This window comes from Phyllostomus discolor, chromosome 7 (genome assembly GCF_004126475.2).
Source record: "Phyllostomus discolor isolate MPI-MPIP mPhyDis1 chromosome 7, mPhyDis1.pri.v3, whole genome shotgun sequence".
Taxonomy (NCBI): Eukaryota; Metazoa; Chordata; class Mammalia; order Chiroptera; family Phyllostomidae; genus Phyllostomus; species Phyllostomus discolor.
Window position 1 is genome coordinate 137,325,827 of NC_040909.2, and position 25,779 is coordinate 137,351,605.

General features: G+C 59.4%; 1 protein-coding gene across 9 annotated transcripts in view; it reads right to left on the reverse strand.

Moving 5' to 3' along the window:
• PTK2 (protein tyrosine kinase 2) overlaps positions 1–25,779 on the reverse strand; it is a 130,253-nt gene that overhangs the window by 43,396 nt on the left and 61,078 nt on the right. For 3 of the 9 annotated variants that reach the window (XM_036031459.1, XM_036031452.1, XM_036031453.1), the window contains exons 6-16: positions 25,330–25,392; positions 23,414–23,468; positions 20,848–20,988; positions 20,292–20,369; positions 19,058–19,165; positions 17,731–17,848; positions 14,394–14,424; positions 12,810–12,862; positions 7,534–7,551; positions 1,721–1,777; positions 379–399 (exon numbers count right to left, since the gene is read on the reverse strand). In XM_036031459.1, the coding sequence (XP_035887352.1) occupies positions 379–399; positions 1,721–1,777; positions 7,534–7,551; positions 12,810–12,862; positions 14,394–14,424; positions 17,731–17,848; positions 19,058–19,165; positions 20,292–20,369; positions 20,848–20,988; positions 23,414–23,468; positions 25,330–25,392 (743 nt within the window). Of the gene's footprint in view, positions 1–378; positions 400–1,720; positions 1,778–7,533; positions 7,552–8,480; positions 8,562–12,809; positions 12,863–14,393; positions 14,425–17,730; positions 17,849–19,057; positions 19,166–20,291; positions 20,370–20,847; positions 20,989–23,413; positions 23,469–25,329; positions 25,393–25,779 lie in introns of all 9 variants that reach the window. The other 6 variants (XM_036031455.1, XM_036031456.1, XM_036031457.1 and 3 more) reach the window with 4 other exon arrangements.

Genomic DNA, 25,779 nt, shown 5'->3' on the forward strand with positions numbered 1-25,779 from the left:
TGGAGAGCAAACGCCCCCTAGGAACCCAGGGGGTCGATCCCAGTCGCTGCGCTCCTGGGTTCGGGCCCCCACAGCCCTCACTGCGCAGGCCCAACCGGGTCATCACCGGTGGACTACAGTAGCAGCCAAGTAATTGCAAATGCTCCCCCCCCCCCGGTTTATCAAATTATAAATCATGCAGACGATTCAACCCAAATTTTAGACAGCTGTTTCCCTCTTTAAAATCACTTTAGCTAGTAGTTCCATTGATTTAACAGCATGAGTAAATCGATGAAAAATAGTTTAAAAATAAAAGTTAACTGAAAACAGAAACACCCCGTATCATTCCATAGGTTGCAATTGCAGGCAAATGCAGTTATTTCAAAGGAATCCTGTTACCTTCGTCTATTCCATAGCTTTCTGTGTTGCAATTAAAAGAGAAAAAAATTGAAGACCTTGCTTAGAATGACTAATAGCAGTTAGGTTAGCAACAGCAAACTCGAAGAGCACATTTCGATAACATTCGCGCCGTCAGACGTTCTAACCGTGAACACGAGCAGTAAAAGGGGGACGAGACGGGAGCACGAGCTACACTGCTTCCAGGTAGCTGGCCCCGCGGCGGGAACGATGCCCTCACGTCGCCCCACAGGCCTCCCTGGCGACTCCTCGCCGGGGCCCGGGTAAACGTGCTGGGCCTTCACTCCTCGGCTCTGAACGGTAAACACACCAGCGACAGGCAGGGTTTTCTGCAGTATGCACAAAGGACTAACAGGCGAGCCAGAACCCAGCCTTTTCCCAAACTGCACTGCAGGTCAGACGTGCACACCGAGGCTGGGGCTCAGGCCTCCGTCTGGAGTCCCCTCTGACAACGCGGGAGCTCTGGAAAGGGGTGGGGCCGCACAGTGCCCCGCCTCCGCAGGCGGGGCGGTCTCTCTTCACTCTGGTAACAGCTCAAGGTACACAGCACGTCTAAGTGCGAGCCCCTTTCAAAATCTTCACACAGCCGAGGAGTGCGCCCCAGACACTTGCACCGCACACATGCGCCCCTCTGCGGAAGTCAGGACTTCAACTGCCAGGTTACTAGGGCCGCTGAGGCTGCGGGGTGGGGTCATAATAGGGCCTCTTTAAGGGGTAGCTTAACAGTTTTTCAAAAGTGAATGACATTTCAAGGGCGTCTCCAATTCAAGATCTGGGCCCGCACACTCCTCCCACGCCTCCTCTGGCAACAAGCAGCAAAGCAGAGAGATGCAGGGCGCTGACACCTCCAGGCACAGGAAGGTCGGCAGGAAGGTCAGCGCCCCAGGCCTCCCACCCGCCGGCTGCTCTGCCGGATTAGGGAAGCTCTTTGTAACTGGTGAGTCAAAGGCAATAGAGAAGAACATTTCAAAAAGGAAATGCAATTTACCAGCATACACATGCAAAGAATAAATAAAGATGTGCATGTGTTTAACTTTACATAACTCTCGTTTTCCACAAAGAGGAAACACTCTGATCAATCAAGGTTACACCATCACAGGGCCAGCACGCAAGAGGGGAACGGGCCCGCAACTACACTGCTGGCAGCCATGTGAGTTTGGGGCACACACAATGCAGAGTTCTGCAGGATTCTACTACGGGTGAGGGTTAAGCACTCCGTGAGGCACTGAAGGCAGGCCCACAAGGACACGCGTCCGGAGCTCGAGATGCGAGCTGCGCAGGGGCCCCGCGGCCGGGCGCGGGCCGGGGCAGCGGGAGTACTCACTGGAGGGCATGGTGTACGCCTCGTCCTCGTCCACGATCTCCGCGTAGTCGTCCGTCTCTGCGGGAGAGGGAGCAGGGTGTCGGAAGAGGTGGCACATTCGACCTCCCAGCCCGCAGTGTAACTCAGAAAGGCAAAGCGGCCTGCCTGAATCCCCGACCACGCTGCCACATCCCTCGGTTTCTGCTCGCACGAGTCACTCACGGAACTACAAGTGACAGCATGGCCCCCCGTGTGAAAGACACAGCCTTGTTCCTCAGGCGCAGACAGAGCTGGGACAGGGAGCCCTTGTGAAAGACAGAAAGGCGTGACGTGACAGTGCGCATGACCCCCACCCGCCCTCTGTCCTGCCCGTGGCCCCCGAGGCCGTGGTGAACACAGTGAAAACCACACCGCTGTCTCCCGCGTCTGCAGGCGCGCACAGCACCTGGTGCTACTCAGGGACTCCAGGGGGCCGTCCGAACGTCCTCCTTGGGGAGACAGAAGCGGCAGCCGACTTCCGGGGATCGACCGGGCTCACTCGACCAGGCACCTGCTCAGGGTGAAGCCACCTGGGCTCCACCTCCAGTGACTGCCCTCTCAGCCGCCCGAAGAGCACACACCGGCGTCCGCAGGGCACCCGCCCCGCCGGGAAGGACGCAATGACAGCAGACAGCGCTTGCCCAGAGGCCAGCTCTTCTCTGAGACGTGGGCCGGGGGCCCCGGGCCCACCGACTCCTTCCCAGCAGTTCCGGGGGGACCATGCAAAGAAAAGCAGCGCTCGCTCGCAGCAGCCACGCTGGCGCTCTGGAGTGAGAAGAGCCTCTGGCTGCTTCACGCGCAAGGATGTCAGCTGCCCACAGGCCAGCGAAAGGAGGGGCGGTCCTTCCGGAAGGACCGTCTGAAGGAGCTCCAGTTTGCAGATTCGACCTGGCAGCTGCCGGAAACCCCGCAGACACAAGCAGCTCGAAGTTCTTTCTTTTGTGATGCCATTATTCCTTCATTCAGATGTTCAAGTTACAGAAACCAAAGAAAATCGAGACTCTAGACTGTTTACACTCTCCAGGGCAGGGATGTCCAGCCTGGGCCCAACGCGAAACTGTGAATTGACTTGAAGTGGGAGATTTTTGGGTGATTACACGTCTCGGTGCATTTAATGGGTGGCCCAAGGCAAGCCATCGTCTTCAGTGTGGCCCAGCACCACCGTGAGGCCGGACGCCCCCCCCTGCAGGGTGTCAGCCACCCCACACGTGGCTGCAGTGACGACTTCGCACAAACCCCAGAATTCCGGGAGAGTGTGTCGTGTCTTGCTTTGCACCCATCGTTACAAGTTAGTAAAGCAAAACAAGGAAAACGCAACCGGCAGAATGCAAAGCTGACAGACCAATTCTCTTTAAGACAGTTACCAGATACAAGCTGTCCACAAGTCCCGTACACGGGTAGAATAACCCACGTTATTCTTACACGTCCAACCCCGACCCTGACACTACAAGCAGGACTGAAGAAAAGTTAATCTACCCGAACCTCACACCCTCCCACCCCTCTGCTCCCCCGTCTCGCCTGCGCTCGTGAGCACGCAGGCCTGCAAACTGCCGTGGGCCGGGCCTGCAGGCCTGCCTGTGCACGAGCAGGCCGAACGCAAGACACCGTGAGATGGACGTGGGACGGAAGGGGGCCAGCTGCTCGGGACCCAGCGCGGGAAACCCACTCACAGGGCTGAGACGGGAGAGGGGCACGAGGCCCCCAGAGACCAGACGCTCGCCCGCATTCCCTCCTCTGATCTTGGCACTCGGCAGGCCCAGCTCCAGGCCGCTTCCTGGCAGAAGGCTGCCGCAGCCCAGCTGCCCTTCCCGCCTGGTCTGCCCCAGAGTACGGGCCTTCCCCAAGGAAAAGGCCCCGGCTGACCCGAGGGGCAACTCGCTGGCCTGAGAGCCACTCAGATGCCCACTTCTGCTGCCCACACCTAGCCACCACTGCCCGAGACTCTTCGACAGCCTCTGCGCTTGGCCCCGCGCTGCGTGACGAGGTTACGGCTCAGTCCCACGCTCAGGCACGCCCCCCCCACGGCCACGGGGGCGCTGACGTCCCCAAGTCCGACAGGAGCAGTGCACTCCCCCACCTGAGAACTCTGCATACCACCACTCACGCCAGCTTGGAGCAGATCCTGCCCTGGGCTGGACCCCTCCTCCACCCACCCCCACCACCCTTCCCCACGCTGCCTGTTCCATTTCCTCAGTGCCCGTGACTACCGACGACCTCACTGTCCTTTGCCCCTTGTCAACGGCTGCCCCGCTCCAGAATGGAGTCCCCAGGGAGTGGAGCCTCGTGTCTTGCCGACCCTAAGTTCCCAGCCCCAAACGGTGCCTGGCACAGAGAAGATGCTCGGGAAACACCGGCGCAACACCCAGAACCGACGCACTGCGACGTGTGCCCGTGAGCCAGGGACAGAAGAGCCAGGCAGCCTGTGTGAGGCCGCGGAGGGTGCAGGGCAGCACAGCGCCACCGGGGACAAGGCACGCACCCTGCATCTGGGGTCACCAGCCCGGCCTGCACCCGTCTCTGCCTCAGCTCACCCTCAGGGGTACCCCCCAGGAGAAGCCACCCCGAGGGCTGCTCCAGGACGGCCACAGAGGCTGCGGTGAGAGCAGCCCTGCTGAACGTGCCGGGCTCGGCTGCCTCATCTCCTGGAGGGCACCTCGGCCGGGGCGCAGCCACCTGGCTCGGCCTGGAGGGCTTCGGGGCTGCCCCTTTCTATAAAACCTTCGGTGGAGACGCCAGCATGGAAGGAGCGGGACTCTCAACAGCTACTCGCCATCAGGCCGCACGCAGGCCTGGGCACCGCTGAGCGGTACCCCACCAGACCCATCCACAGCACCCGGGGAGAGCCGGCCGGGCCTCCGGGCTGTCTGCATGTGAGCTCCGCGACCTGGGTGCAGGCCAGGCTCTCCGGGAACCGCCCTGTGACGTCTGCACTGTGCGCACCGTGCCAGGGTCCCCCGTGGGCGTCCAAGCTGCTGCAGGAACACGGTGACTTGGACCTGACCGTCACCTTCTCCACAGGCATCTTCGCGTGGCCTTCATGACACTGACCTGCTCCCGCTGCTGGTGTCCCTCCTGGCTTTCAGGGGTCGGGCCAGCGCGGCTCTGGCAGGAGAGCTGAGTTCACAGGCTTGGGGCCCTGACACACGGCAGCTCTGCCAGAGGCCGCCCGGCCTCCAAAGCCGTGGCCAGACGGATGGCCCAAACGAGGAGGCAGGTGTGCATGACCCACTGGTGACGGCCACAAGGTGCCCGAGAGCTCGCAGACGCCGCCACAGCGGCACACAGTGACAAACATGGTCCTCTGATCCTCAGAAAGGCTGTTCTCACCACCCCGTCACAGGCAGGCGACCGAGGCACCTGAGGACATGTGAGTGTCTCAGGGTCCCCAGGACGGTCAGCAGCAGGCTGGTGACAGAGTGGCACTCCGTCGCACAGCTGCCACGACATTTCCCTGTGAGGGGCGCTGTGACTCCTAGGCCAGGATGGTCCTCAGGGACATCCCAGGGCCCCCGAGCTCATGGGCACGGCTCCACTCCAGGTGGCGCGCAGGCGGCGCGTTGGCGCCCGGGTGCCCGTGACTTAGCCGGGGGACTTCCAAAGTGGAAGACCTGACATGGAGACTTCCACAGCCTGGGACAGCCTCAGAATGTGGAAGGCCTGGTGTCACGGTACGTGGCAAAAGAAAAGTGACACGAAGATGTATGGAGAGGACAGCAACCGGGAGCTGAGAAACCCTCAGAGAAAGCGCTCAGTGCTCCTTCTGAAGCAAGGTGGGCGAGACTCGGGAGGCCGGCACTAACCGCAGCGACTGCGCGGAAAGAGCCCAGTGCCCTGGAGCTGCGGAAGGGCCCCGTCTGGAGTTGGGGGGCGGGGGGGAGGGGGCGGGAGGCGGGGCTACGGACAGCGAGTGCCCTCGCTGCGGCCAAAGCAGGAGCTGCCAGGAGCCCTCGGGCCCCTCTCCGGTGCAGCCCCTGCTGCACCTCCCATGGAGGGGCTGCAGACAAGGCGATTCTGTCACCACGCCCCCTCTGCCTGCCTGGCAGGACGGTGGTCTTTACCCCGGTGGCACTGGTGTGGGCTTGGACACCCGCAATTCTGATGACCTGTTCCCGCACCGTGCCTCCCTGCCGCCCTCAGGAAGGGTGGCTGCGTCCTCAGTGCCACCTGGCGACATCTGCAGTGACTGGATCACTCCGGCCGTCCAGGGGCACTGACCGGCTCCACGGCGTCCAGGCGGCCTCGGGGCCCAGAAGTGCCCGGCTCGCTCCTGCCTGCTAGCTCTGAGACCCAGGCCCGGGCTGGCGAGCTGCTCGCAAAGGCTGGCAGAGAGTGCCTGAGCCCGCACTGCTCCCTCAGTCCCCGCCCGCATGCTCACCTCTGCGGCGCACACACGGTGGGGAAGAGCGACGGCCAGGGAGTGGACAGAGGGGTGGCTGTGCTGCAATAAAACTGGACTTGGGGACGCTGACATTTGATGCTCACATAGTTTTGATGACACAAACACTATCCTACTTCTGTTTGCCCCTCTAATTGCTAAGAAAACCTAAGAACCACTCCTCACTCAAGGGGCAATGTAAAAAGAGCCGTGGGCCGTGGCTGGCCCGCAAGTCCCTGACTGAGACTAAGGGGCGAAGGCTGGGGGCCCGGCACAGCTGTCCGTGCAGTGCGGCACGGGCAGGGGTGGGGATCCGGTGCGAGGTGAGTGCGGGGGGGGGGGGCTGCGTCCCTCCACTCGGTGCGTGGCACTTTCACAGGAGCCCCCAGCAACCAGGGAGGCCTGCCACAGGGGAGGCCACAGGGGACAAGCACTTGCTCCAGGCCACCCTGTGTCTGCTGATGACAAGACAGGCCGAGGGAGAGGCGGGCAGCCTGAGGCCCAGCTGGCCGCCCGCCCCCCGACGGCAGAGGACCAGCGTGTCCTCACCTGCACACCTGTGAGGACGCTATGCGGCCACACTGTGAACCGCTGTGCACGAGGAACTGGCCACGAACGGGAGCGGCTGGTTTGCTACTCGCAAGGAGTCAGCGCCTCAGAAGTGAGCCCAGCTCTTGAGCCGTATGTCCTGTGAAGACGATGCACTCTTCCGAAGTCGCAGAGCGAAGGGCTTTCACAGCAGACGCCGGGCTTGTCACACCCCAGTCCCGGCCCCATCGCCCCACGAGCAGTCTCCTGCTGCAGCAGGAGGGAAAGCGCGCCCTCCCTTGGCCTCAGCCGTGAACTCTGACTCCTTCGGCAGAAAAGGGCCACGCTGCACGCAGGCCATGCCCAAAGCCGACGAGGGATACGAGGCGCTCACTGCGGCTTCTAAACTTCCAGGCGGCTAAGCGCTGTCCTCCACAGATGAAGACCGCCACTCCCCTCCCACGGCTGGACACCCTTGGTTCCTTCGGTCTGAGTGGCTCTCCAGAGCCTCGGCCCCCGGGGCCTCCCCCGCAAACCAGACCTCTCCCAGACACGGGCTGGGGGCCAGGGACCCGGCCGCTGTAGGTCACTGCTCCCACTCCCCGGGGCCACGCCGCCGCCCTCCTACGGCTCTGGTGTGAGTAACGGAACCCAGGAGGTTCACCACAGCCATGGAACACCTCCCACGCACCATGGGGACGTGAGGAAGAAACCGAGGCACCCTTTCCATGTCAAAGCCCCAGCTTCCATGAGACCACGTGTCCACGCCATGGTTTCCCACACGGTTCGGTGGCATCAGGACCACGTTCTGCCTTTCACCCCGGGCTGACCGGCATTGACATCAATCAGTAACCATCGCACATTAGAACAGGAATGTGAAAATGAGTATTACCGTCCCCACTAATTTCATCTGCAGATCCGGGAGGCATGCAAAGAAAGGGGGAGGAGGGGGAGGGGGGAGGGAAGGCGGGGAGAGAGGGAAAACACTATTAAAATGACAAGTAAATCAAAGCGTAAGGAAAACAAAAAAATCACCCCCCAGGTCTGCTCCCGGCGACGAGAGAGAGAGGGGCAGGAAGTGTGCCCCTCGGCTGACGGCACACACGGCACTGTTTCAAGCGGCCAGCACACCACACGGAGTCACACAGCAGCGCCAGCGAGCCTGTCGGTCTCCGCCACACTCAGCACAGTGAACTGCGCTGCCTCTCACAATTCAGTGCTAAACGGCTTCTACCCCTCGAGGGCACCTGGACCCTCCCAGACACGGAGGAGAACATGCAGGCCCCGTGTGGGCGCCGAATGCTGAGTGGGGACCAGCCCGGCGGGCTCTTCGGCGAGGAGGCCGGCACCTGAGGCTGCGCTCGCAAGACAAGTTTCCGTGTACATTTATGCAGGGCTTGGAGAAGCTCCAGGGCCGTTACTACAAACCCGCTTTCCCAGAAAACGCTCCAAGGGGGTCTGGCCACCCTGCTCTGCAGCCCCCTGTGCGGCTGCCCCGGACTCGGCAAGCAGACGGCGGCTCCTGGGCTATTCCCTTTCCTCCTCTGGCCGCATGCTCCATCGGGAAGCCCGCAGTGCGGGCGCAGGCCTGCGCCACACCGCTGACCCCGCGGGTGGAACCGGGAAGCCCCTCCTCGCCCTGCCATGCAAGCACACGTCAGCCAGCAGGCAAACGAAGAGCCTTCTGTCACCAGAGCAGCCCAGAGACCTTCGCGCAGACCCTCGCCCCCAGGGCGCCGCCCGCCCGCACGGGGGTGCCCTGCCCAGGGCAAGCATCGGGTCCGACCCGGGGCCTGGGCGCTGCGTTAGTCAGACCCTGCGCCAGTGTGAGTGCAGTACCCGTAGCAGGTTCTTGGGAACAGAAGACCAAAGGGAGAAAGCGTCTAGCTTTCTTAACCTTATGCTGGCAGTGACCAACTCCTTTATAAAGAGGCGGGAGGAAAGAGAAAAACAGAAACATTATTTCAATACAAAAGAAACATACATTGCATTTTAAGGCATAGCTATTAAAACACAAAATTGCAATACTCTGACTCTTAACAAATAAGTTCTTACTATGATGGACTTGGGTTTTAAAAACCATTAATATTTTAAAGTGCAGTTCCTTCTTTTAGCAAAGAGTAGCATTAGCTATAGAAACTTGAGCAAGACCTAAGCAGAGTCTCACCGCTCTGCAGTCAGCCAAGTGCAGGCACAGAGAGCTTTACAAACAACAAAACAAACAAAATGGAACAAGACAAAACACAATAACCACCGACAAATAATTCCAGATTCTCGTGACCATCTAACGTTCGGCCTCGAGGCAGCAACCCAGAGGACCCACACCGGCACAGCGCCGGCTGCCTTGTGAGGAGCGTCGGGGGCCACTTCCCCGAGCCGCCGGCGAAGATGCAGACCGCGGACCACGCGTGCACACCGTGCGCCGGTCACTGCACACAGCGGGCTGCCGACGCGGACGTCTGCACACCCAGGCCTCCAAGCCCGGTGCCCGCGGGTGTCGCCTCGTCCTCGCTCCCTCATTCGCACACTTGGAGCTCACCTGCCCGTCCGCCGTCTCCACGGCGAGCCCGCCGGGCCGAGACACGCCCCAGCCCTCTGGGGGCTCGGAGCACAGCGAGAGCCGCAGACAGGAAACAACTAAATGTGGCAGCACCAGTGGACGCGGCACAGCGAAGTGAGATGCGTGACACAGGGGACCCGGGGGTGTGCAGATTTAACCGCAGACCCACGGGGGCCCATCGAGAACGACAGGGATGTGGGGTGTGGGCCCAGGGACAGCACAGGTCCGTGTCCCGAGGGAACAGCCCGAGGACACCGTCAGCACGCCAGCAGAAACGAGTGGGGAAGCCATCTGTGGCGGCAGCAGGGCGCGAGGGGTGGGCGCAAGAGGGTGGGCCCGAGTGGGTGGGCCCTCGTCCTCTCATCTCAGTCACTCACACCAGGAAGCACGGTCCCTGGGACCAGGCGCCTCAGCCCTGTCCCTCCCTCAAACCTTAGGGCTCAGTGCCGCCAACGGTCAACGTGGTCTGAGCTCCGAGTGCTCCGTCAGCAGTCCTTCTGGCAAATCGTCCAGCCTGGGGTGGTCTTGGGAACCCCCGCCCTCAACAAACAGTGCTAAAAACCCACGAATTCCTGAGGAGGCTCAAAGAGAAAGCCCCACAGAATGACATCACCTGGGGAGGAGGAAGGCGACCCCGGTGTCAGAGACCGGTGAGGGCCGGGGAGAACGAGGCCGGCCGTCTTCCCCGCAGGGCCCGCCCCTCGGCGCGGTGGGCAACGGGGGAGGGACGTCTTCTTCAGCAGGGCCGCAGCCCAACAACCCACAAGGGCCCTCGCCCGGCCCAGGCTGCGGCCCCAGGGAGATGGAAGCCAGACCCCAGCAGCGGCTCACACCGCTGGGCAACTGCTCACAGGAACGCGCCACAGACCGGACCTGCTGCTTGGCGGGAGGGTCACAGAGAGAGACAAGCAGGGGCCAGGCCCGTCAGCACCTCGGGTGCGGTCTTGTAAAAACAGCCACTGGGCCCGCACGCCTGCTCTTCTTTCTTGTGAGCCTGACCCCCGCTTAGAGGAAACACAGGAGCAAGGGGCCCGAGAGGCACACATCCCGCACGGCATCACAGGGACGCCACCGCCAGGCCCAGAGTTGGGGCAAATCAGTGGGACGCAATTTCTTCAACAGAAAAGGTGCAATCAGGGGGGAAAAAAGGAGCCCTAGAGGGCAGAGCCAGGAGGACAGGAGCGCCACCAGCCGGGCTCCAGCAGTGCCGCTGGTCCGACTGCCGGTGGGCCAGAGCCCTCGCGAGCACATGGTGGCCGCAGGGGTCTGGGCGGACTGCACGGCTGGCGTTGAACCGCTACCGCCAGTCTCCCGGCAGCACAGCACTTCTGCAGGAGTCTGTGGCCCAGAAGTCTCTGCGGGTGAGGCACGCCTCGGGCGCGTTAAGCACCGCTGGGGACTCCGCAAGCGGGTGCAGGCGGAGAAGAGATACACTGGCCACAGCTTTTGGCAGCTGAATCTGGGCAAGGAGCACCGGGGGGATCATCCTACAATTCTGTTCTCTCTGCCTCTGAGTATGTTTGAGATTTCCCGTGAAAAAGCGCTTAAAAAATTAAACATTCAAAAGCATAACAATAGCCACATATTCACACGGTTTTCTGCATTTAAAAATATCAGCTGTGGTTTTATCTTGGCTCCTGCAGGCTGACCTCCATAAACCCCACAGCTGTCGTGCAGCCACAGCGCGCTGCGAACCAGGGGAGGGGCCTGAGTTCGAAGTCCAGAATCTGTGTTTTAAAAGTTTCAAGCCTTCCTTTAAAATTTTTCTCTGTGAAGAAAATAAATAATGGGGCCTTGTGATGTTAGCGGTACTTGTTTTTACACTTACAGGATGACACGTAAGCTCCTCACAGCCTAGTAGTGAAGTCTTAAAGGGTTATTAAAGCTGATTCCAGCAGTGTCCGACCCAAGCCACAGCCCTGCTGTGGCCACGCCAACACGCCCGCGTCACACACGCTGGCCTCTCAGTGCCAGGCTCTCCCCGAGCTCTACAGCAAGCACCAGTTTCCCGAAGCAACACTCAACAGTCAGGCTGAAACACCCTAGTCTAGGCCTTACAGTAACGTGCCCAAGGGAGCACACTGCTCTGTCACCTGTCTTCACGGAGCTGTCCACCTTGCTCCTCACTTCTCTGCCGAGAAGCCTGCCTCGGGCTCCAAGGTGACCCCCGTGTCCAGCATCAGCTGTGCCCGGCTCCCGGAGGAAGAGCAAAGGGCACCTTTCCCTGCAGTGAGACTCGAGCAGGCCTGCGCCTCACCTCCCGAATGCAAGGGCAGTGCCCGACATCCCCGCCAGGGCTCGCCAACAGCGGGCTCCACCGAGCGCCTCCCCGCCCCTGGCCTGCAACTGCCCAGAGAACATCCCGCAGTGACCGGCCCGCAGGGACTGCTCTGGGAGACCAGCAGCTCTTGGTGCCACTGCCAGCTCTGCGAGCCCCAGCCTCTCTGCCGTGCCCTCTGCCCGCAGGCTGCCCTCTCAGTCTCCACGGCAGGCACGGAGACCCGTGCAAAAACAGCAGGGGCGCGCTGGCGGCCCTGCAGCCTGCCTGCCCGCGGCACCGTCCGCCAGCACCAGCTCTGCCCCGGTGGGCGGTGCTCAGAGACTCCTGGAGCCACGGGACCCGACACGCGTGCCACACACACAGCTGCTGCCCAGAGTGTCCTTGCCAGGTGCGTGGGCAGGAGCACAGGCACTTCTGAGAGGGGTGCGGGGGCCTGTGCACGATAAAGAGAGAGCAAGCCACTCCGCCTGCACACTGGGAAACGAGGAGAGCCCAGTCAGCACGCAGGCAAGGCACAGACCTGAACTTCAGGAAAAACCAGCTCCAGAACCAAACCAGCGGGAGCTCGGCTCCTTCCAAGTCAGACCACCAGATGCCAGAGCTGTGAGGAGGCTACCTCTTACTTCAGAAATGTAACACATACCTAGGAACAGGTCACACGTGTGTGCACATGGATACATGTGTGTATCTCTGTGTATGTGTGTTACGTGTATTTTAAGACATCAAACTTGGGTCCATAGAAGATGCTTCCTTTTCATCCTCCTTTCTCTGTCTTCCACATTTTTCATGGAAAGAGACACATATTTTGAAAACATACCAAGGAAAGTACACCACACTCATCACGCCAACAAGTAGTTAAGATAATGCTTATGCCAGAATCTTAACTATATTTTTAAAAAAGCAATACTCAAACACCATTTTATGTTAATTGTGAAAGACAAAAACCATTTAAAATGTCCCACATATCCTGAACTTCACAAAACGATGTACAAAGTATATTCATTAAATTCGCTGAATTGCAAAGATACATTATAATGGGAACTCCAGAAGTGAACATTCTCGCATGAAGGATCACTAACATGACAGTGAGACCAAAAGACAGCCTGGAACCCCACGTAACCGTGGGAGCGACCTGGAACCGCACGTGCGTCTCAGCCACAGTCTCTGAGCCGCACTGACCCCGTGACCACGGTGACCACTTGCGGCTGCACACTCAGGACACCCCCCTCCTCCCAGATGTCAGGAAAGAGCCGCCGGAAGGAGACGGCAGACAGCTGCCCCTCGGACCCTCCCGCCGCACTGCCGGGTGGCCTCCCCGAGCCCTTACCTGACACGGAGACCGCGTGTGTCCGCACGCCCTGCTTCTCGCTGTTGGCCAGCCTGCAACAGAGAGGGCACCGTGTGAACGCCGCACTCAGGGCAGAACCACCGCCGTTTCCGGTGGAGGCTCAAGTTTTATGGGGCAGAGCTTTTTAAATACTGGGTTCTACTACCTAAACCGTCAGCATCGCCATGCTCTCACGCTGTGAAGAGCGGAAATCAGGACAGACACCTGAAGGCACACCGAACTGCCCTGGGAAAGCAACTCGTGGCAGCAACCTCCCACACTGCGGTGCCGCTCACGGGCCGGGCACGGGTCACACCAGACTCTCGGAGCAACAGTGTGCGGAGAGGGGCTGCCCCGGAGTCACCCCGCAGGGGGAACGTGCCTGAGACACAAGCTGGGGCGCTGCCGCAGGACGGCCGCTCAGACTCAGGGCCCCTGGGACAGAGGCTGCCCGGCCGGGTGCATCGGGCCGCTCATTGTATGAAATAGCTCAGCAACATTAGTGTTTTACTTTTATCCACATAAGATAAAATTTTGGCCAAAGGTTTCAGCAACATTTATGAAAGGATAGTTCGATTTAAAAATTTTGGAGAGCACAGAATAAAGGAACCCTATAGTCTTTAGATACCAAAGTTACGTTGATCTTTTTATAAAAGAAAACTTTTCCCAGACACATAAGCACTTACTATCAAAGTACTAAGTAAAATTCTTCCTAGGGCCTCCCTACCCTCCTCTGGATGCCCCCCCACCCCCATGCCGTCCCCCCTGCGCTGGCTGCACAGCACAGTTGTGAGCACGACCACGTCACGAGTCCTTTCTCAGAGAGTCGTGAAACCTGGGGAGGTCTCAGGGAGCCCGACACACGAGCCCACTGGCGTAGCCCAGACAGAAGATGAGAGCAGCTGAAACCAGGAGCGACCACGGGAAGGGGGAGCAGTGGACGGATCTGATGGACTCGGGGAGCCGGGGGAGGAACTGGTGAGGGACTGGCATGCCGATATGGGGTCTCCCCTCTTTATCCCAGCACCTCCCAGGTGAGGGGCGCCGCCACAGCTGCCCGCGACTCCGCTCCAGCCTCCCCCGGAGCCCTCAGCCCGCGGGGAACCGCCTGCTGACCCACACACTGGATCTGCCATCTGCTCCCCAGCTCCCAGCACGCTGGCTGGGAGAGACGCTGTTACGTAGGTGCTTTAGCCATTACTACCACTTACAATTTTATAGAACGACCCGTAGGCTATGAAATTAATGACACAAACAAGTAAAACGGCTAACATAAATCACTTTCACAGTTTCTAACTTTCCCACTTGTAAGGCGGCCAGAAGGGCACTCACGTCCAGGCTCGCACACAGGCAGCGACGACTGAGAAGTGAGGGTGTGACCGCCTCCCAGCACCCTCCCTGCGCCTGCTCCCAGTCTCCCACTGAACGTAAGAGGAAGGGAAAATCTGGTTTGAGTTTTGGGTTGGACCCAACCCTGTGCCATGGTTTGGCGCCTGACCGCTCAGGCAAAGGGCCACACACGCAGCCGTGGCTTCCGCAGCTTCCGGCACGAGCGAGTAACAACAGGCACGAAGCAGCACTTACTTCGGTATGGATGGCAAAGCCCGTTCGCCTTCTGGGGAAAAAAAGGAAAGACAGTGGTGAGGTTCCTCTGTTCCCGGTGGAAGACTCCGTGCAGGACTCGGGGGAAGGGGGGGTCCCACCCAGCAGCTCAGCACCAGCCCTGCCAAGGAAGTCAGCGTGCCGTCCATCCTAGGTGCTGGCTTACTTCCAGGATCCGCGACAGACAGACCCCGGCTGCAGGTGAGCACGGTGTGAAAGGTGCTGCCCAATCAACGCCAAGTGCGGAGGCGGCACAACTGTGAAAGGTGACTCCCCAGGAGGCTGGCGAGGAGGAGGCTGCCTTTCGGTCGGAGACCTTCGGCCTTCTTGGCCGAAGGGCGAAGCCCCCCGGCGCCCAGGGACCAGCGGGCCTGCAGAGCGGAGACCGGGAGGGGCCCTGCCGAGTGCCTCTCCCCGAGGTCGCCTCCCACCACCGACAGCGGAGCTCAGGGCCTTGTCTCTGGCGGGGAAAACCCCCCCACTCTGTGCAGCAGGAAGCCCGGGGCCCTGGCTCCATCTCCTTTGTCCCGGGCAGTGGGTGCAGACCCTAACCGACCTCATCCCCTACGCCATTGCTGCGCCGCGTCGCTACCAGAACACTCCCCCCAGAACCAACTCATCAGGCCATTCCTCTGCTCACGACTGCGCTGTCTTCCAGCGGTGCGCTGGATAACATGAGCACCTCGGTTTACCCCCGAAGCACTGCTGTTCCTCTCAGCCCAGAACAACGCTCTGTCCGTTTTTAGGGTGTGTGTGGGGTGAGGGGTGCAGGCGGGCAGATGCCCATCTACTACCCCTTTCTCTGATCCCTCCCCAGGCAGCTCCTGGGAAGCACCCTGGGGTGACTGTCATTCATGCCATCTGCTCACAGCTCCTCTCTTGGCATTTGCCCTTGAACTTGGGGCCATCAGTTCCCCACCCTCCAGACCACAGGCCCATTCTCCACTGTTCCCCAACACTATACATGCTCACCATCCGAACTGTTACATTTCTAACTGCATGCCAACAACTCAGTAAAGAACATTTGGTGAATGAGGATAAAATTTAAAAAATCATTTACTAAAGCCCTGGCTGGTGTGGCTTAGTGGATTGAGCACGGGCTGCAAACCAAAGGGTCACTGGTTCGATTCCCAGTCAGGGCACATGCCTGGGTTGTGGGCCAGGTCCCCAGTAGGGGGCGTGTGAGAGGCAACCACACTTTGATGTTTCTCTCCCTCTCTTTCTCTTTCCCTTCCCCTCTCCCTAAAAGTAAATAAATACAATCTTAATTATTTACTAAAAAAAATATTTACTAAAAAGATAGGCAATATGTCACATTAAACATTTTTCACAAAATGCTACCTTTATATGAAGGAACTCTCCCCAAACATTTAAGTATTTGCAAGGCACCCACCCACTGGAAGTGCAAAGTGAAAAACCAAGAGCTCACGCCTGCAAACGCTGCGACTCAGAACCAGAAGCCTGGACAGTCTACGAGCAGCTCCCTCGCTGTGTTTCCTGCAGGGAAGGCTACTGCCAGGAAAGACACGCCGAATTTCTGGGAAGAGTGCACGACTGGGCCCCAGGCCTCTGATGTGGGGGCGGGGGGGCTGCCTTAGGACCCACACAGTCACGTACTGGCCTGCAGCTATGGCTCTACCTACTGTTTCCAAGAGCACATCCGGACACTCACTTGTAAACAAAGGTTCCAGCCCTGACCAGCGTGGCTCAGTGGGCTGGGCGTGTCCCAAAAAGTGAAAGGTCACTGGTTTGATTCCTGGTCAGGGCACACGCCTGGGTTGCAGGTTCGATCCCTAGTTGGGGCGCCTGCGAGAAGCAACTGATTGATGTTTCTCTCCCTCTCTCTTCCTCCCTTCCCCTCTCTCTAAAAATAAACAAAATATGTTCAAAAAATAAGGTTCCAGTGACTCCTCAACTTCACGTGTGCGCCTGCGATTGCACACGCGTGCACTCGCTCACTCCTCCCCGACCTGTTCTGACAACACAGTGCCCCAGCCGCGGGGCAGGCCGGGCGTCCTGCTGGGGACAGCAGGAGCTCGGCACTTGGCCGTCCACCCTCCTCGTGCTTTCCTACCTCCTGTTCACCTTGAAACCCACTCAGCTCACGTGGATGCACGCCACTCAGCCCTCCGGACTCCCTCCTCTGGAATCACCATCGCCACACAGGTCAATGCAGGAGGAATGCTGGGTCCCCTCGCTGCTCTGGGGGGGCGCCCTTGTGGCCCCTCCCACTAGGCTCGAGAGTCGGCACCCTTCTCCTGCCACAGATGAGGAGCCCCCGAGTCAGGCTCTCGGGGGGCATCAGATGGCGCGGCACTGGGGGCGGCAGTGGAAGCAAGTGCACTAGATCTGGGAACCTCGCGTGCGCCAGGCTCCATCTCAGGCCCTCGCCTGCGTGAGGACGTCCGTCCGCGCCCCCAAGCCCCACGGAAGATGGGCAGGGCCTCTAGGTTCCACTGACAAGGAAACCAGGGCACAGAGTGGGGAAGCGGACAGCACAGAGTGGAACCCACAGCCAACACATCTCCAAGCCCAGGCTTCCTGCTGCCACTCACTACGCAGTCACGCTGCTGGGAATGCTTTCGCCTGATTACTTCAGAAGTCCACGCCCTCTGCAGCGCCCCTTCCCTCGGCCCTGCAAGCCTACACGCTACTTCCGATGCGGCACGGCCTTCCTCCAAGGGCAGAGGTGCTCGCTCCAACCACGGATTTTACCTCGTGACTCCACACTCCTTTTGAGAAAAAACAGGGCCCTAGTCGGGCGGTTCAGCAGGTTAGAGCATCACCCCGCACACCAGAAGGGTGCAGGTGTGACTCCTGGCCGGGGCAGGTGCGAGCCCTGATCAGGGCACACACAGGAAGCAGCCGATGGGTGTTTCTCTCTCACGTCTATCTCCCCCCCCATCTCTCTCTCCCTCCTTCCTCTCTCTCTAAAATCAATAAACTCATCCTTGGGTGAGGATTAAAAAAAAAAGTAAAAAGAAAAAAATGGGAAAAGGCTTTATTTTTGTGAGCTAGAAGAGACACTTAAAAAAGAAAAACACACAAGAACATAACCCCGAAAGTTCACTGGAAAACACTAAGGGCCACCTCAGACATGCTCCAACGGCATAGCCGCAGACACGCCAGTTCCCCGAGAGCCCCACTGACACGCAGCTCTGGGGCCGCGAGCCGGAGCCCCGCCCTAGGACACAGGACACGGCCTCTGGGGCCGAGTCACGCATCCGGCCTCCGCTCTGCGGTCACCAGAGACAAGGACCGCAGGCTGCGGGGGCAGGGCGTCAGCGCGCGGTGGGGAGGCGCGCGCACGCAAGCTCACCTTTCTGGGGCCGGATGATGAAGGACTGCGAGGCTCCGTTCACCAGCCGGCAGTAGCCGTCGATCAGGTCGGCCATGTTCTCGGCGATGGTCAGGGACGGGGCTGTCACTGTCAGAGGCTGGAAGGGGAGCGGGCCGAGAAAGAGCCGTCATTGTTCTCCCAACAATCAAAGGGACAGCTGCGCATGACATCAGACCTCCAGACACCCATGGAAACGGAGGAGGGAGGCAGTGAAACGAGATTTGTCATAAGGTTTGGGCAGAAAAGGAAGTTTGGTATTTAAGGATGCTATTCCTGGAGTACGTGACAGAAGGCAACCCAGACACAACCGGGACACCACTGAAACTGACACTCACTTTCTAGAACAAAGGGAGGGGGAAACGCTGTTCTCCTTTGGAGTGCCCGGCCCCTCTGGTGCGGGCTCACTAAACGAAGGATTTGGATAACCAGCCCCTTGCAGTGTGGGCTATTTTAGAAACAAGACGAATGTGGAGTAAACTTTTATCCACCGCCATCATAACTTTTCGAACATGAAAGAAAATTAGGAAAGTTTCATTATTTTTAGCATGGATCGCACACTCTGAAATGATTCTTTCCAACATGAAACGGGAACTTCTGAGGCCCCTTGTACCAAACTATCATCTGGGCTCATCCAGGACAATCTGTAGGTTTCAACGGTTTATGGTGCCACTCAACACCAAGAAGGAACCAGGTGTGCTTCCCAGAGCCTCAGAAGTGCCCGGCCCCAGGGCAGACCCCAGGGCAGACAGGGCTGAGGACAGGGGTGGAGCCCTGCAGGGGGCCGCCCCTCCCTGCCACCTGGGGAGGAGTGCTGAAACCACGCCTGCGCATCAGCACCGTGGTGCTGGCCTCGAGGGCCAGGTCCCTTTGCCCGCGCGTGCTCCCCGTCCGCCCCGAGCAAGGGTCGGCTTGGGCCGTGCTGGCCAGGGGCTCGCTTCCTGTGCCACACCTGCCTCTCAGGCAGCACACGAGTACAGAGGACCGGGTCTGGGGCCTGACTTGGTCTAGGAAACAACACGGCGTGTAGCATGTATGTATTTTTACCCTCGGACACTTTTAAGCAGTGTTTTCCTTGGTAATTCACAATGACCTTCAGTCACCTTCACAATAATGCTTTTGGTCAGTTTTTAAATGTTGCCCGTTCTATTCTCGAGGGCATGTGATTGTCAGTATTTGTAATGTAACACTTCCTGCAAAAGGGAAGGCTGGGCTGCTGGCGACCCGGGCAAACCACCCTCACCCAGAACGCGGCCTGGCCCTGAGTGCCCTCTGCGCCAGCCCCACCGCTGGAGGCGGGCGCTCCTACCTCAGGCGCGCCCGCTACCCTCAGCTGCAGCACGCCTTTCCTGTCCTTGTCTTCACTGTTCGAGTACTGGATGGTCTGCACTTGGTTGAAGTCGGCCAGATGCGTGGGCTTTGGAAAGAAAAGGCACAAACTGGACCACAGATAAAAAACTGACTTCACTTCCTCTGCGAGACGCCCACAGTCCCACTCCCACCCTGTTCTCCTGAAGACGCCCTCCCTGAGACCGGGTGTCTGGGGCACTCAGACTGTTCGAGCAGCACCCATGGGGGTTCTCCTTCTGAGGGGCACGACCGCTCACTTCAGGGCTGGGGGGGTGCCTGCTCTATGTGCTCCTGACGGCCGGGGGGAGCTCCATCCTGGGAGCTGGCTGGGAGTCCCGGTAGGTACCAGAGAGGAAACACGAGACAGACGAGAGGGAAGAAGAAGGCAGCCCTGACTTGCTCAGCTCCTCGCCAGCAGGGCGCGGGGGTTCTTTGTGAAATTCCTGGCGGGGATGAGGATGCCGCTCTCCTTCCCACAGGGACGGGCCCTCCCAGCACACCGTGGGCCTGAACAAGCGCCCGAGGCCCCCGGAAGTTCCAGAGCAGAGTGGAGCTCCGGAGGCTGCAGTGCCCCCGGACCCTCCGTGCAGACAGGCCAGGAGCGACTGCATTCAGCCCCCCAGGCAGAACAAACTCTTCTCGGGAAGACGGAACTGCCCCCCGGCCTGCCAGCCCCCAGCACTGCATGGCAGCCCTCGCTTCGCAAGCAGTGAGCTCTGCACGTTTGTGCAGAACAAGTCTGGGCAGGGCCTCTTGCTCTCAGACTCTGCAATGGCGCCAGGCCCCCAGCCGAGCAGCCCACTGGGCACAGGCCCCGCTGCTGGGACTGAGCTTGGTGGACGCACCCGCAGCTCCCCTCACCAACTAAACACCTTCCCGCTTGCTTTCAGGCAGGAAAGCTGCAGCGACGCCCGGGGCAGCCCTCCACGCCCCCTGCCCCAAGCCCCGCCACAGCAGGCCCCAGGCTCCCTCTCTTGGCCTCAAGGACAGCGGCCCTGGGGTTTCCGGCCACCACCCCAGCTCTTTCCCGTCTCCTGGCTTGTCCCCTGCTCAGACTACAAGTGTTCAAGTGCCATGGATCCTGCGAATCCCCATTCCCTTGGCCTGACCCTCTGTCCCCAGCCAGCCCACCGGGAAGGCGGGGTGGCGGTGGGCCACGCTCAGCAGCCCGGGACTCCCCAGAGCAGACTTACGCTGCAGCCCTTGTCCGTGAGGTAGCTGATGCCTTCCTCGGGGCCGATCGCCAGCTCCACCGAAATCACCCAGCTTGACTTTTGAAGGTGCAACAGGTGGAGACAGAGGTACCAAAAGGAAAAAGAACTGTTTTAGATAAAGAGCCCAGGACACATTAAAGGACCAGTGGGGGACTGGGTGAGCTAACCATTAATCTCTCTAGCCAAGTAAAACAGAACATTTAGCCCTCCATTGACCCTGCACGTGCTAAACCGAGACAGAGACGCCGCGCCCAGCCCGGGGCTCTGACACCAGCGGTCTCTCTGGGGCGGTTATCTGAGCAGGATAACCCAGCTCTCCCCGCACAGTTCGCCAACACCGCTCGGCCTTCTCTTTATGGACACAGACACGCCACTTAAGAAGATGAATTCATTCTCACGCTGACACATTTTCTGCATTTTCCCCACATGCGCATGTTGTTAAAAATGTGGCAAATTCGATCCCAACCAGAAATTTAGATATACCCAGCGTGGAAGAAACCCAGCGCCGCCCACCCACCCCCGGCCTCACACTCACACCAAGAGCGCACTTGAAGCACTCCTTATCAAATCTGTACACTGGGGAGAGGATCTCAAAGAACTTCAGAATGCTTTCTTCTCTGTTAAGGTTGGCGAACTGTCTAAACGTCTGTTGGATCAGTTTCCGTAGTGTCTTGGCCTGCGTGAAAAAATCGCAGAAGTCTGCTCAGAGTCGAGAAGGGGCAAAGGCCACAGCCTCGCCGGCTCTCTTCGGCAGGGCTCTCCCCTGCCCACCGAGCGCCACGCAGGTTCACACCATTACACGATGTCACGCTCACCGGGCCCGTGTGCCTTCCTCCTTCAAATAACTCATAGATGCACAGAACATGAAATACACCATCTTAATCGTGGTCAGCGTGCGGCTCAGAGGTCGTGAGCTTTGCATCTTAAGTAGACGACTGTGAGGCAGCAGCTGGCCCCTTAGAACACGGAAGGAGCGAGGCATTACGAGCAGGCCCGTGCCCGTGCGTGACAGGGGCCTGGCCCACAGCGGGCAGGTCGGGGCACCCCCATGCCCACTGCTGCGAGGGCGATCCGTGCAGGCCTTCTGAAGGGCAACTTGGACGTGGGTTGGAAACCTTAGAAAGCCGCCACTCTTGACCCAGCAACGCAAAGGCGAGGGCATCTCACTCCAGCGGCTACGACCGCAGAACCACTCGAGGATTCGGCAGCACGGGGGTTCTGCAGAACCGTCTCCGGTAACACCCGGCCGGGCCACCCACCCGCCGCTCTGCGCAGCCCCGGCACCGCTGTGTGGGGCTCACTGACGGACATTCAAGCCCGCACCTCGGAGTTCCGTGGAGAAACACAAGCGACCACCTGCGTGCACCAGGGCTGTGGGAGGGCACCCCAGGGTGGGTGCCATGCACGCCCAGGGCACGCACTGAGCACAGGCTCCACTGCCCGAGGCGGTGGGGAAACCAAGGCTCTGCCCACACGCGCCACTCACTCTTACACCAGCTCACACACAGAAAACCACCCCGAAGTAGGTCAGGTCATTCGAAACTATGGCTGTTCAGCCACTTTGAACACAAAAAGCATTTCACAATAGTCGACCGAATATTTATCAGATGCTGCTAGCAAAGTGGACCTCTAGGGCTTCTCAAATGAAAACGCTATGATGTAATGCTAAAGAAAACTTCCAATAAAAGAATAATAAGCTGAGGAATTATCATACCTACCCACTCACCAAATGCTAAATGTGGACATGTTCACAGTACATGCAAAGCGTGTTTTGAAACAATGAGACACAGCTGACATAACATCATGTAGATTTGGGTACACGGCGTAGTGACCCAGTGCTCCTACACATTGCAGAACGGTCACCTCGCCGTCCAGTCCACACCCCTCACCTCACAGAGCTGTAATTTTTTCTTGTGACGCGAACTTTTAAGACCCACCCTCTTTGCAACTTTTGAATATGCAATGCAGCATCAACACCCCTGCGATACTTATTTGGTGCCTGGAAGTTTGTATCTTTTGACTCCCCTTGCCCATTCTGCCTGCCCCCAAACCCCCAACTCTGGCAACCGCCACTCTACAAGTTTGGGTCTGTTTTGTTTCCGAGTTCCACGCACAAGTGAAATCATACACTACTTTGTCTCCGGCTTATTTCACGTAGCACAGTGCCCTCTAGGTCCGTCCACGCTGTCACACATAGCAAGGTCTGCTTCTTTCTTATGGCCAGATGATACGGCGTGGTGCGTGTGCACATCCTTACACACGCACCACTGACGGACACCACGGCCGCCCCCGCCTCAGCTGCCACTCTGATGCTTCCACGAGACGGGGGCTTCTTCATCCCGCTCTCAGGCCTGTGTCAGATGAGTGCCACCCATGCAGACACCCAGTTTCCCCCCCTCGGCCCCCACTCACATGCGGGCGGACAGCAGCTGCCAAGAATGGCGGGCTGAGTGGCCACTGAGCCAGGCGCTCCGGTGCCTGGCTGCTTGTCACCGGCTGATCACAGACACGGGACGACGACCACCTCCTCTGAGGAGGAAGCTGCGCGTGCCTCGTGGTCCCCTGGGAGGCACTTCCTCCATTTCTTGGGAGCTGCAGGGGTACTTCCTAAAACTAGTGACTCCTGAGCGCTTAACGTTTCTAGTTCTGAAACTAGATTTCCGTTGTGACTGACGCTCAAACAAACTGCAGTGGAGCTCTCTGGGGTCTGCTGCCCAGGTCCAGACTGACAGAAGAGCCGCAGAGGCAGCACGGAGAGCCCCGCGCGGGTGGGCGCCTTCACACCCCAGCCCGGGCTCAGTACCACTGTCCCCTGTCCCCTCACCACACACCTTACCTGCACTTCACTCTGTCCACCAGGGGCACTGGCCACTATTAACCTGCCGCGGTCCGGGCTCTCACTGCACTTGCTCCGTCTCCTCACAGTTAACAGTAACGACCGGGAAGCTGTACCTCTAACGCTCTGCTTGTCCTTAAGATAACTAGAGTGCTGTCGCCTCTTTGCAGCTTCGTTCTTACACAGAGGGGAGAGAGCCCCACACCACAGGGGAGGTTTCTGCACGGCACGGCCCTCTGACGGTGGCGAAGCGAGCTCTCGTTACCTTGACGGAGTCCAGTAAGCTCCTAGGGAAGAACCGCTTCAAGCCGACATCTTTCCTGGAATGTAAAAAGAAGTGTAAGGATAACCACGCCACGTCAATTACACGAGGACACGGCTGCGAGGACACAGAGGGCACCTGAACCATTCATCCTTCACGTGTGGTTCAGGGAGGAAGCACAACGAAGTCCCACGCACAGCACCAGCAGTCGGGGGTGGGGGCAGGGGCAGCCGACGGTGTTCTGGGCACGTGCAGAGAGCAGCACTGCCGCCGGGCCTCGGAGGGCCCTCTGCCCTGCCAGTGCACCTCGGGACCCCCGTGGGACGCTGCCTCCCTGCAGACTGCACCACAGAGACGTGCCCCCCCAACGCCCCCTGAAGGCAGGCCTCACAACGTGGGTGTGCAGTGGGCGGTGCCGCCTCGGCCGACGGGCCCAATCAGGGAGACGTGTGGGGCGTGCTAGGGGAGTTTAAAACACAAACCCTGGATTGAATTGAAAGGTTGATGCTTTTCCCAAATCAACTTTCTGAGTAGGGGACACATTTCCTCGTCAAGACCCACCATCTCAGCTTCACACAGGAGACGAGAGAAGACATTCAGGGAGTCGCCCAAGGTCAAGAATGCTGGAAACCCCGGTGACTTTCTCTAAATGAGGCTACAAAAGTGGTCGTTCCTACCAAGAGCCTCAAGGCGCTCTGGCCAAGCAATCGGCCGGGACAGGCTCAGCAGCGCTTGTCCTCTGCCTCCCTGCGGGTGCCACGGGCCCAGGTTCCCGGCCCCTAGATGGCAGTCCTGAGCTGGCGACGAACCGAGCCTGGACAGCCAGGAGCCTCAGGGGACACTCGGGCAGGCGTGCAAAGGATCAGGGAGAGAGGGAGAGACAGGTGCCTGCTCGGAGTCCCGTATGGAAACAGCAAACCACCAACCAAAACGGACGCGGCAAGGGCTCCTTCGTGTGCCACTCTCGGCGAGCCGGCATCCCACAGAAACACGGGGGGCCTCCAGGCAAACACCCTGAGCAACCTCAGCGGGGCCCTGTCACGTGCCCAAACCCGCCGGCCCCTTCCTCTGTGTGCACAGAGGCACCGGGAGGAGGCACCGGGAGCCGGCGGACAGTGTCCCATCCGGAACCAGCACTTCTGCACCGCACTGGCGGCTCACTTGGCTTCATGTGACACCGGCAGCGGCGCACTTTTTAAGCTTCGTAAGAAAACACCCAAGCTGACCTGTGGCCGGTGCCTCCTTTTCTACCCATTGCCTCGAACTCACAGATGGTGTCGGGGGAGTCTCTGTGTCTGCACCCCAGTCTGTGCCCCAGCAGTGGGAGCCCTCAGGACGTGAAGACGCAGGGCAGGGGCTGGAGGAAGCCTCTGCCGCGCGCCTCCCCTTGCCTGCAGGGAAGGCCCTGTGGTGCTACCAAGGCTAAAAACACGTGGAAGGATTGGTGACCTCCCTAGCTGGCTTTGAAAAATGCACCCGCTCACATACGTAAACTTCTGGAAAGTGTTTTTCCCACTGTCTAAAGCTGGCCCGATGACTTTGAGGAAAACGTGACGGTAACCAAACCATACCCTCCTGAGCAAGGCGCCCCACCGGAAACACGGGGGGCGGCGTTCTGGCCGTCACCCCACTGTGCACACTTCTGTGCCTTTGCAGAAGCTGTGCTTTCCTCCGGGCCAGCTCGGGGCCTGCCCAACACCCCCTCCAGGGCCCACCTCCTCCCGAGCCCCAGGGGCCGCAGCCTCGGACGTCCAGCACCGCCCCCCGCAGTGCCCCCCGCACCTCTGCATTTGCTCCTGATGTGTCATTTTACGACACTGTTAAGTGAAGATGAACCAGGGAAAAAGTACATTCTGCAGAATGACTTGGTTGTGAATATTTGCTTTTAGAAGGCTCACCTTCCGATGTGTAATACTTACTCCAGTACTTCATAGTTCGACTTCTTTTCTAGAGCGTTGCCCCGCATCTCCCAGTACGACCGCCTAAAATCAGGAAAGATACGGGCTTCACACGTGTGTAAAGAATGTCTGTGCCGTGCAGTGGTAAAACACTCGGGGGGGAGGGGCGCTGAGCTGCCGGGGCTCAGCCCCAGGCACCAATCGAGTCAGTCTGAGCACAGAGTGCGTCTGAGCCGCAGCACGTCCGCACACCCTAAGGGGGCAGCTGGCTAACCCAGGCCTGTGTCTGCGGACCGGCCCTCCTGCCTTTGGGAGGGGCAGCCCTGGGCTCTGGAGAGATGAGACGTGGACGGCGGCAGTGCGAGACCAGCTCCGTTCGCCGCTCCTGCACTTCGCCTTTCGTCCAGGAACGGCACCTGCCAGCTGAACAGCCACGGGGATGCTGGTGGGCGGCTGTGGCCGGCGTGCGTC